Below are 12,209 nucleotides of genomic sequence, written 5' to 3'. Positions count from 1 at the left end.
TTCCCAAATCTCTCTTGACTTTAGCAGTAATTTTAGTCTGTTAGTTATTGGGACCTAAGTTTGACTTTGCATTCCCTCCAGTTCTCCTGTTCTGTCTCTGAAGCCATAGTGAACTCTGAGGCATTTCTGGCTCAGTGGCAGGCGCACAGGTTTGGGAGTCAAAGGTCACTTGTCCGCCACTTGTCAGCTGTGTGACTTTGGGCAAGTCACTTAACTTCTCTGTGCCTCAGTTATCTCATCTGTAAAATGAGGATTAAGACTGTGAACCCCATGTGGGATAACCTGATAACCTTGTATGTACCCCAGTGCTTAGAACAGTGCTTGGCACATAGTAAGTGCTTAACAAATCCCATCATCATCATCATTATAATTATTATTATTACCAAAGTGACCTTTAGTTTTGGAAAGTAATTTTACATGATAGTGGTGAGAGAAGCCTTAGGGAGGAAGGGGTTTCAAAATTAGGGTTTTAGTGAAATGGTAAAAAGCCATAGTTAGGTGGGGTCTTGAGGAAAATATTTTGTGGAAGTAAACTGTCAGGGTTTATTCATCTCCATTTCTGAAGGCTATTCTAAATGTATTTACTCAGTCTTTTGTATGTGTCTAGGTGTTTTTCTCCTTTGAGACGTAACCACAGCCATCTCACGTAATATCACCTTCTCTGCGTGGTTGGATTGTTTCCAGGTTTCCATATTGTTTAACCTGTTCAAGACCTATACGTTATCCACGTTCAAGAGTTCTCACTGTGGGCAGGGAAGGTGTCTGCCAACTCTGTTGTATTGTACTCTTCCAAGTGCTTAGTACAGTGCTCTTCACCCAGTAAGCACTGAATAAATGCCATTGATTGATGTATCATCTTCAAATGCTTCTCCTTAAGTGAACTATTAATTATTCAAAATAATTCTGGTATTTGTTAAGCACTTATGTGCCAAGGACTATACTGGGATAATTAGATCGGTTGTAGACTCTGCCCCAAATTGACGCTCACGATCCAAGGGGGAGGGAGAACAGGTATTTCATCCCCGTATTCCAGAGAAGAAAACTGAAGCATCAAGGAGTTATGACTTTTCCAAGGTTACACAGCAGGCAAGGGGCAGAGTCTGGTTTAGAATCCAGATCCACTGACTCCCAAGCCTGTGTTTTCTCCTAGACCACACTGCTACTTGAAATTTATTGAAGATTTCATGTGGGCTTTTTTGGAACTCTTGTCTTCATCCTTAAATTTTTAGTATCCAGGCTGGTGCAGTGTGAGTTATTAACAAATATCTGTACCAGCCCTCCCCATCTTATTTCTAGATTGTACCTCTCTCGAGGACCAGGAACCATGAATAATTTTCATTCATGTACTTTTTCCCAGTGCTCGGTACAGTGTTTTGCACATCTCTATGTGTTGCTGACTTGTACTTCCCAAGCGCTTAGTATAGTGCTCTGCACACAGTAAGTGCTCAATAAATACGATTGAATAAATGAATAAATATTATTATTAGGGAAGCAGCTTGTCCTAGTGGAAAGAGCACAGTTCTGGGAGTCTGAGGATCTGGTTTGTAATCTTGACTTTGCCACGTGTTTGTTGTGTGACCTTGGGGTTGTCGCTTTTCTGTGCCTCAGTTCCCTCATCTGCCAAATGAGGATTCAATACGTGTTCTCCTTCATACTTATGCCGGGAGTTCCATGTGGGACTCAACTGTTTTATATCCACCCCAGCATCTATGAAATTAATAAGAGCATGAGCATCTCTGTATCTATGAAATTAATTCATGTCCAGACTTCTCTGATTCTCTCTGGTATTTAAAAAAAAACCCAAAACAAACAAAAAAACCTGGGCCTGTCATTGCCATATTTATTGAGCACTTACTGTGTCCAGCACACTGTACTAAGCACTTGGGAAGTACAATTCAGCAACAAACCATGCAGTAGTTTCCCAGTCCACTGCATTATTCTTTACCCAAATTTCTGTCATTCAGTAAGTAATGTGTGGAGCTTGGAAACTGGAAACCATCTGCTTGTACACTTTATTATGTGTTCCCTGGTGATTAAAAAATAGTACTGTGCTTGGTATATGGAAAAATAGAGTCTTGGTGTTGATCTTGAACGTTTACTACTGTTGTATTCACCCAAAAAATGAATGCACTTAAAAAATGCATTTGATCACCAAATTCACCGAATTTGGTCCATCCTTTTTCTTGAATTTTGGCGGTTTCACATTTCCATTCGATTTAAGTGTGTTCAAAGAAGTCCCTTTAGAATGTAAGTTCCTTGTAAGCAGGGAGCCTGTCTACCAACTCTGCTACACTGTACTCTCCCAAGTGCTTAATACAGTGCTGTGTCCATAGTACGTGCTCAGTCAATATGACTGATACAAGATTTCAAATCATAAACTGAACATTCAACAGTTTAAATGATTATTCCTTACCCCCAAATTTTGCGGTTAAGTTACCTGCCATGCTTTGGCTTTTTTTGTTTGTTTGTGTATCCTGTTTCAAATTGATCTTTGTTTTTCTGAAAAAAATAGTTTCTCCTCACCCTCGCATGAAAGAAGCAGTTGTTAAGCTATTTAATAGAATTTACAATCTCCAGCTTTCACTGCAGGTAATCACTGGTTGAAATTTAAAGAGGCTGTGTGCTGTGTTTGAAAGAAACTCTAAATGTGGAAGAAATGGAAGCATTCCTTTCAGTAGAGAGAAAATTCTTAAATATTAGGTTAGTGGGTCTCTGAAGCATTCAGTTTTCCCTTGTTATTTTCAGTTCCTTGTATGCAGCCAAGCACTCTGTACAGGACATGGCTCCAGGGGTGCTCCAGAAATACTTATTGCTACTACTTTAGTTAAGGTTATTACGCCACTTTTGTAGTCTGACTTTTTAATTAAAGAATCAACTGGTTTCATTGTATTATTATTGCCTTTTAAGAGCTGCTAAATACATTGCTCAGGGCAGGGAAAGCAGAAAATGATATCTTTCTTACTTTGATTTAGAATCTTGACAAAGCTTCTGGAGGTTTCGGATGATCCTCAGGTGTTAGCTGTTGCTGCTCATGATGTGGGAGAGTACGTCCGACATTACCCGCGGGGCAAAAGGTAAGAAAAAGACCCATCTGATTATCTCATATCTCCCCTAGTGCTTAACACAATGCTTGGAACATTGTAGGTGCTTAAGAAATACCGCAACTATTATTAAAAAGGGCACTTTCAGTATTTGCAAAACTGTTGGTGCCTCACTTAAAAAAAACCCGGTTCTTAAGAAGCCTCTATTAAGTAAACAAAAGCAACTATACGTTTTTGAGAATTGTGAATGATTGCTTTTGGTACATTTAATGAAAGACTATTTGTAATATTCTTCAAACTGAATCCTGTTTTATCCAGTGACTTCATTTCCTAACTAGGGATATTTTCCTTTCCTGCTCCTGCCTCTGTCAAGGGCTTCCCCAAAATCATACCCTCACCAAGAATGGTGTTGGGACAGAAGAGTGAGGGATTAAAGCTCACTGGTCCAAGGCTATTGAGGTGTTAAGTAGTCTCTGAACCACTGCTACCACACATCCAAACTAAAGCATTCTGTGTGGGTCGAAGGGTAAGTAACACCCCGAAAACCTCAAGCAGGTGAATTTTCACGCGGCCCCCACAATTGTAGTATTATCTCTCCAAGGTTGTTTCTGGGGGAGTTGTCCTAAGCCTCAGACATTTCGTAACTGGGGCCTTGAATGTTCTGAAAGCATGTTATAATTGCCGCCCTACATGTGACAGGCTAGCCTAACTGGCTGTTCCGTCACAATCCAAGGAATAGTTTTTTTTCCCTGCTCTACTAGGAGCCTGAATAAACTTTTAGGTACTTTTTGTGATAACGTTTGCAAAAGTTCAGCCCAGGCATGGAAGGATCCAAGAAGTAGATTCCTAAACTGGACAGTTGGCCAATTGGGACAGAAATACAGCAGGGCTCTGTCTGGAAGCCACCCCATTTCCACAAAAATGTAAATATTTTGGGAGGTCACGATTCAGTTATTCCACCGAAATATCTGAAAACCTCCTCCTTTATTTCCTTTTGTAATTGTGGTATTTGTTAAGCGCTTATTGTTTGCCAGACATTGTACTAAGCACTGAGTAGATACAGGATCATCAGGTCATACAGAGTCCCTGTTCTACTTGGAGCTCACTGTCTAAGTAAGAGAATAAAGAGGCACTGAATCCTTCTTAAATGTGAGCTTTCTCTTTTTAAGGAGCTAAAAGTGGGTGGGTTCCTGCTGAAATAAAAACAGGTAGTCATGGCCACGATCGATTCATGTTTGTCTGATACCCACTGGGTTTGTGGCCCTGCACTACAAAGGGGGGAAGAGTAGCTTCTGGATTCTACGAGCTCGCAGGCAAGGAGAGGACAGAGAGAATCAGAAGTGTTGAGATTAAAACCGGCGCTTTAAAAAAAAAACTTTATTAACTTCATTTTGGAATCAAGCTTCATCCTGCTTAGGTCTCTCCGAAGAGGTAAGAGTTGATTCTGAACTCCGAATATGGGAAGGACACTGGAGGATGTGTATAATCGTAATAATCTTTGTAGATCCTAATAATAGTTGTGGTGTTTGCTAAGTGCTTACTGTGGGCCAAAATTTGTGCTAAATGTTGGGGTAGGTCAAAGTTAATCAGGTTGGACATAGTCCCTGTTGTAGTCCGTGGGGGAGGGAGAACAGATATTGAATCCCCATTTTATAGATGAGGAAACTGAGGCTCAGAGAAGTTAAGTGACTTGCCCAAGGTCACACAGCCAGCAAGTGGCAGAGCCAGGGATTAGAACTCAGGTTCCTTGACTTCTAGGCCTATGCTTTTTAATGTAGGCCATGCTGCTTCTCTAGGTGAAGTCTGGAGTAGGGAGAGTTTACATGGAGTGTAAAGGAAGTCAAGGGAAAGGTTCGCCTAAGTGGAGGGGATTGTCCAAGGAATGATATTGATTATTTAAGAAATTGAAATAGTGAATTTACACATATACTAACTGGACAGTGACATAAGACATGGCACCTTACACTCTCATTATACAGCTCTGTATGTCTAAAATTCTATGTTGTCAAGCAGAATTTCATAATCCTTGCAAGCAAAGCGTTAAAAGTAAATGCAGCATATTCAAAAGGTCTCCTGTGTTTCACAGAGTTATTGAACAACTTGGTGGGAAGCAGCTAGTAATGAACCATATGCATCATGAAGACCAGCAGGTTCGCTATAATGCTCTTCTGGCTGTGCAGAAATTAATGGTTCATAACTGGTACGTGGAGTTTTTCTTTTTTATTTTTTTAAATAACCCTCCCCCATCTTTCAATCCACTTGAAAACTTTCGAACTCCATAATCTGAAGAGGTCCTTATGTACATTTTTGGTGAAAGGTTACTAGTTTTGGCTAAAATATTAAAACAATGTTTTAATGTCCGTTTCCGCTTCCTGACTGAGGGCAGGGAAAGTGTTTACCAACGTGTTGTATTGTACGGTCTCAAGCACTTAGTACAATGTCTGCACCCAGTAAGTGATCAATAAATACCATTGATTTGCAACAGCCGTGAAATGGCAATTTTAGAATATGGACTCTAGGTTAAGCATTCAAAAAGGAATGTGCACAGAGAGAACCAAAATCAAATGCAATGATCCGTATTTACCAAAATTTCTTTGACATAAAGGAATTAATCTGACTTTGAAGCATTGAGTGGAAGTGACTCCACAATTATCCTTGAACAATAGGGATTTAAGCAAGCAATTACCGATGATTTGAAAGACTGTAAGTGGCCCAGCAAATTTCATTTCATTTGTCAATTTGAATTAGAGTTCACTCGTTCACATTAACCCAATTAATCAATGGTTCACTAAATGCCTTAACATATAGAGAAGCAGCGTGGCTCAGTGGAAAGAGCCCGGGCTTTGGAGTCATCATCAATCGTATTTATTGAGCGCTTACTGTGTGCAGAGCACTGTACTAAGCGCTTGGGAAGTACAAGTTGGCAACATATAGAGACAGTCCCTACCCAACAGTGGGCTCACAGTCTAAAAGGTCAAAGTCAGAGGTTATGGGTTCTAATCCCGGCGCTGCCACTTGTCAGCTGTGGTGACTTTGGGCAAGTCACTTCACTTCTCTGTACCTCAGTTACCTCATCTGTAAAATGGGGATTAAGACTGTGAGCCCCCCGTGGAACAACCTGATCACCTTGTAACCCCCCCAGCGTTTAGAACAGTGCTTTGCACATAGTAAGCGCTTAATAAATGCCATCGTTATATAGTAATTAATTGGAATTCATGTTAGCAGAAATCTTATTCTACCCCTTGGCTGTGGATACTGCAAGAGCAGTGAGTGAGCTCAAGCGGGGCAGAGGAAGAGATGGCCATAGAGGGGGAGGTCTTGGGGAGTCCTCCATTACAGATGGGTCCCATGATACAACTCATATCATATATGGTTTTATTGTGGGATGTGGCTTCACCAGGACACACATACTCTAAGGCAGGATTTCTTTCAGAACCAGTGTCAACATGACAACTAATCACTACAGGTAAGAGAAAAATTACGCTCTAAGCTCCTCCCTACTCTCTTATCCCCAAAATGTCTCCCACGCCCTACCCATCTCCCTGGTGTAATACACCACTCGTAAACATGAATTGAAACTCCAGTGATGGCTGCCCTCTCTCCTCCTACCCATCCCAGCTGAATCGGCAGAGATGGGGCAGTCCTCTCCCCGCTCATCCTGCCGCACCATCTCTATTCGTGTCACTGACATTTTGGGGTGGGGAGGTGGAGCTAGTAGCCAAGGAAGGGGGTGGGAGAACCGATGGTGGTTGCTCCTTAGATTAAAATGAAAGCTAAAATATAGCACAAAATTACTGTGTAGCAGGGACCTCTAGAATGTAGGCTTGTTGTGAGCAAGAAGTGTGTCTACCAACTGTGTTACACTGTACTCTCCCAAATCAGTGTTCAATAAATTGATTGATTGGGGAGACAGAGGCGGGGAAGGGAGTAGGTAGGGAATTGTGGAATTTGATATGCACGTTTGATAGGCATGACGTGATATGTATGGAGAGAAGCAACGTGGCTCTATGCCTCAGTTCCCTCATCTGTAAAATGAGGATTAAGACTGTGAGCCCTCTGTGGGACTACCTGATTACCTTGTATCCCCCCAGCGCTTAGAACAGTGCTTGGCACATAGTAAGCGCTTAACAAATACCACCACCACCACCATCATCATCATCATCGTATTCCAAATATTAAGCATAGATCTGTGTTTGTGTGTTTTTCTAAAACATATTTTGTTGCTTCTGAGGACAAACAGACTTAAATCTGAGATGCAGCATAGGATAGTGGAAAGAGCATGGCCTGGAGTCAGGGGACCTGGGCTCTGATCCTGGCTCTGCCACTTGTATACTGTGTGACCTTGGGCAAATCATTTAACTTCTCCATGCCTCAGTTCCCTCATCTGTAAAATGGGGATTCAATATGTGTTTTCCCTCCCACTTAGACTGTGAGCCCTTTGTGGGACAGGGATTGTGTCCGAACTGATTATCTTGTGTGTACCCCAGTGCTTAGTGTGGTGCTTGGGACATAGTATATGCTTAACAAACATTTATTGTTGTTATTATTATTATGCCCCATGAGGGCCTTGGTTGTGTCTTTTGCTTCTGGTGTGCAACCCCAATCACGTAGTACAGTGCTCTGTACACAGGTATGCAGCAGATGTCACTGCTTGATTAATTCTGCTTCTTGGGTGTAGAGATGATGCAGAATCTGGGAACTTCTCGTTTTAATATTTAATCAGTGTTATTTTGTGAGGGCCTACTGTGTGCAGAGCACTGTACTAAACACTTGAGAGGCTACATCAGAAGCAAGTAATGAGACCTATGATAAGTGTGTCCTAGAGCATCTTATGTGTGACTTGCTCCACAAGGGGAATGCTTTGTCCTTGCCTGGTCATGCCAGCAGATTCCAGTTTCCCTCCAAGATTGGTTTGGTTTGTTAGCCGGTGCCTATGACCCTCAGAGAACATCTTCAGGAGGCAAGGGAGTGGGAAAAGACCTTTTAAAAACCGGTCCATGTCGAATGCAGATTGTAAGATCTTTGAGAACTGTTGTTGTACTGTCCCACACACTTAATGCAGTGCTCTGTGTAGAGTAACTGGCTCAGATACCATTGAGTGATAGCCAAATTGTGGTTGAGGGAGGGAGTAGGTGGGGGTGATCCTGAAAGAAGGATGGGATGGCAGTACTTTCTCCCTCCATCCTCATTCTCTCTCTTTTAGTTTCAGGGATCAGGGTCACTCGTGATTTGGGGCTGTATTTATCCATCAGACTTCTTGGCCTTCTCCTGTCTAAGCAGTGGAAGGCTGTACCACAGCTTTAAGGATGCACCGGGAATAAAAAAAGGGAAAGACTAGAAAGCCAGTGATTTAAGCAAAGGGAATTAACTGTGACTGCTGTTTTTCTCAGCTGTCATTTATTTGTTACATTTGCAGAAGGTTTTTCTTGGTGTGGGGGAAATAAATGGATGTTTCACGATTGACTAATCAAGGTGTCTAGCAGAAGTAAAGAACCTGTCATTTTTAGTTGTTGCTTTTTGGACTAAATAGCACCTGATATTCACCCCACCTTCAGACCACAGCACTTATGTATAGATCTGTAATTGTTTTTGTTAATGACTTTGGGGGCAAGGAACGGATCTACCAGCTCTGTTGTAGTTTCTCAAATGCTTAGCACAGTTCTCTGCACATAGTAAGCACTTAATAAGTACTATAGATTAATTATCCTTAAGCTGAAATTATATTTACTGTACATTTTTGGAAGACTCACACAGAAATGTAGTAGATATTTAGGCATTTCTTGAAAAGCCTAATTCTAGTGTTACTGGGAGTTAAAGGACAAGTTTTCACCTGCTGTTGTCTGTTGAAAGAAGTGTTTGTGCTTGGTTGAAGGTGCCAGAATGGAGAAGTGGGTGAGAGTTCAGTGATGTCTGTTGCTGTTGAAGTCTCGGAAATATTTTGTTCTGTGACCACAGGCTGCAATTATTCTCCTTCCCTTCCCATAAGATGTACTGCTGAGTGCAGGGGGGCACAGCTGAGCGTGTGGATGGCTCAGTGCAAGCCATCACTGCTACCGCAAAAATTACTCAAGCACACGTTCCACTGGTGGTCAGACACCCTTTTCCTCCCTCGACCATTGGTGTCTGAGCTTTGCTCATTCTGAAAGGCAAGGGGCCAGAAGACGTGCCATAATGGGGTTTTTATGGCTGAGGTGAGCAAGAGAGTCTCTCTGATACACTCACACGCACAAATGCACTCTCGCTCTTAGCAGTTTTGTCTTCAAACCGCAGGACAATTCTACATCTCCTTTGGGAGGTGGAGCTGTTGATCTGAAGTACAGAAGATCTATCTAGAGTTTAGAAGAGCTATGAGTTACTAAAGGACTGGACCTTGCACCGTGCCATAAAGTAATTAGGGAATCTTCCCGCCTCCCCCTCGCCCCCCGAATAGATAGATGTCTGTCTCTAGATTGTAACTGTGGAGACGAGAAGGCGTTGCCGTGGCAACAGCCGCCGCCACAGTTGTTAGCTACCAAATTGACGTAAACGTCTGAGGTCAGTCCGCACGCCCCCTCAGCCAGAGCGTAGGTGGATGTGAATCTGTCTGGCTAGGCCAGTACGCTGCACAAACCCACCGGCTAATTTCCAGGACCGGGCATGGCGGCAGTTGCTCTCCCAGTTGAGTGGAGAAGGCTCACCTCTAGGGTGGGCAGCTGAACTGTGCAGTTTGTGGATGCTTTGATATAAAGCGAACTTTCACGTTCAGAGGCTGCTGCTAGTGGTGGGATTTTATCCATTGTGTGGCTCTGGCTGAAAGGACAGTCTTTCCTTTCAAACTAGGCACATGTGAAGGTAGTCGGGCAGCTGTCGTAGCCCCTTGCCTAAAGGTGATGAGCGACGTATTCCGTAACAGGGCCGTTAACGTGCCAGGGATGCAACCAAGGAGTCGTTCAGCCCCCATACCACCGAGAGCCAACGTGGTGCTGCTACTCCTGCGGCTTCAAGTGATCCCTCCGTGTGGCTGACTCCCAAATCTTCGTCTTCTCCTCTTAACAATCTCACATCGCTTCCTGCCTCCGGGACATCTCTACGTGGATGCCCAAGATGGATTGGCAGGCTCAATATGACCAGAACTGAACTTCTCCTCTTCCCGCCCAAATCCTTTCCTCCACGTAACTTTCCCATTAAAGGAGACAACCCCACCATCTTTCCTGTACCTCAAGCCCTTGGAATTAGTAATAATTATAATAATTATTATGGCATTTAAGTGCTTACTAGGTGCCAGGCACTGTACTAAGCATTGGGGTAGATACAAGAAATCGGTTGGACCTCGCAGTCTCAATCCCCATTTCGCAGAGGAGGTAACTGAGCCCCAGAGAAGTGAAGTGACTTGCCCAAGGTCACACAGTAGACGAGTGGCAGAGCTGGGGTTAGAACCCGTGACCTTCCAACTCCCAGGCCCATGCTCTATCCACTATGCCAGTTGGCTTGCAAGGCAGATTGTAAGGTCCTTGAGGGCAGGAATCAGTACATTTTATTGTATTCTCCCAAGCACTTAGTATAGTGCTCTCATAGTAAATTCTATTGATTGATAAATCTCAGAGCTGCTTACACAGGCACTAATGCCCGAGTCTCATCAAGTAGCTGCTGTGCCACACAAATGCCTAGGTGGGCTCCTTCTCCTTGTCAGCAATTGCGAGTTCCCAATCTTATAAATCACTTAGAGAACAGTGCAAGTAAACTTTGGTACCTGTTATGCAAGTTAATATGTGTCATTGTAGGTCTTCCTCTTTGCAGAAAAGTTATTTTCTGGCTGACAGCCAAGTTATTTTTCTGACGAGCTTCAGTTCTGATACGTGACATGGTAATTTTAAAGCTTTTCTTTGTAGTAAGGGGCCTGATTAAAATTCATTTAGACACGGTTCTCTTTTAACCTCTGAATGTTCCTTTTGGTATAAACTCAGAGCTTTTAAAGATCTTAGTCTTTTCCCTCCTTACTTTGGGTGCAAAGAACTGGGCCTGCTAATTTGAAATTATAAGAAAAAAGGGCCTTTCAGAACTGATAACTATACTTTAAATTGAGCGCTTAGGCCAAGAAGCAGCTGGCTGTTTAAATCAAGGAGGAAAGAAAAATATTTGGTTTTAATGTAAGAATAAATCACAACAGACTGAGTTGCAGTACAGATTGTGAATATCAGCTGATTACTTTTTGTGACATAAAATTGGCCTTCTAGTCTGAGAGCCCTTATTCTTGCAAGTGTTTTGTAACATCAGAAAAAAAAAATGTTGCTTTCGATTCAAAGATATTGGAGCCTATGACAGATAAATTTATTTTTGAGACTGCTACCCTTTATGACCTGTACTCTTCCAGGACATCCGGTGCAATTGAGAATTGCCTGATTTCCATTATGAGGAGCCAATGGCAGCAGTCCACTTCTGCAGAGACAAAAATCTCTCTCACGTAAGGGACAGTTAACTGTATGTCCTCTCCTGACAGGTCAGTTCAGGAAACTTGGAAAAGATGATGAAATAAGAGGCAATGCCATGTACTTAGGTTACCTGGCAGACCTTAATGTGACCTGAACCTCTGCCTTTGGTAGAATAGCTTTGAGAAAGGACATCTCGTAGGCTGAGTTATTTTTCAGTATTTATTAAGATTGAACATGTTCCCAAGCTTGTGTTGCCGTTTTTGTCTTTAAGGAAAGAATCTGTCAAAAGCAGATCCTAAGGTCTCACATGTGTGGTAGTGGTGTTTATTGCAAGAATTTAATAATGAGAGTAGGGGAAAAACAGTTCAAGCAAACGGGTAATGTCACCCATTAAGGGAGGTGTCACTCTAGGGAGTGGTTGGATTACAGTCTCACTTAAGAGAGCAGAAAAATGGACATGGGGCTTCTTGTTTGACTCATCACTGATCCAGTGGGTTTTTTTTTTCTCTGGTGGTCACCACCATTGTCAGTAATTTTCCCCTCAACGTGCTCTGCTGCTGCCACCATCCAAGCCATTTTCCCTTCCTCCTATCCCCAGCAATCCCCCTGTTGCCACAGTCATTCATTGAGTGAAATCCTTTTCAGGCCATATGTTGTGCGGGCTTTCTCTGCCTCTTGGGATTGAGCTGCAAAGAAAACTGTCTGAGTGAATGAGTGTGCTTGTGTGTCTCTGTGTGTCTGCTAGTCAAAGTACCATCAG

At 42.7% G+C, this 12,209-nt stretch overlaps 1 protein-coding gene across 2 annotated transcripts in view; it reads left to right on the top strand.

The window, feature by feature from the left end:
• Window positions 1-12,209, top strand: part of ATP6V1H (ATPase H+ transporting V1 subunit H) — a 59,552-nt gene that overhangs the window by 44,998 nt on the left and 2,345 nt on the right. For both annotated transcript variants that reach the window (XM_038766603.1, XM_038766602.1), the window contains 2 exons: window positions 2,973-3,074; window positions 5,128-5,241. In XM_038766603.1, coding sequence (XP_038622531.1) covers window positions 2,973-3,074; window positions 5,128-5,241 — 216 coding nt within the window. The remainder of the gene's footprint in view (window positions 1-2,972; window positions 3,075-5,127; window positions 5,242-12,209) is intronic.

The sequence above is a fragment of the Tachyglossus aculeatus genome, chromosome 25 (genome assembly GCF_015852505.1).
Source record: "Tachyglossus aculeatus isolate mTacAcu1 chromosome 25, mTacAcu1.pri, whole genome shotgun sequence".
NCBI classification, from domain to species: Eukaryota; Metazoa; Chordata; class Mammalia; order Monotremata; family Tachyglossidae; genus Tachyglossus; species Tachyglossus aculeatus.
Note: the sequence above shows the minus strand (reverse complement) of the source record. Positions and strands in the feature narration are given on the sequence as shown.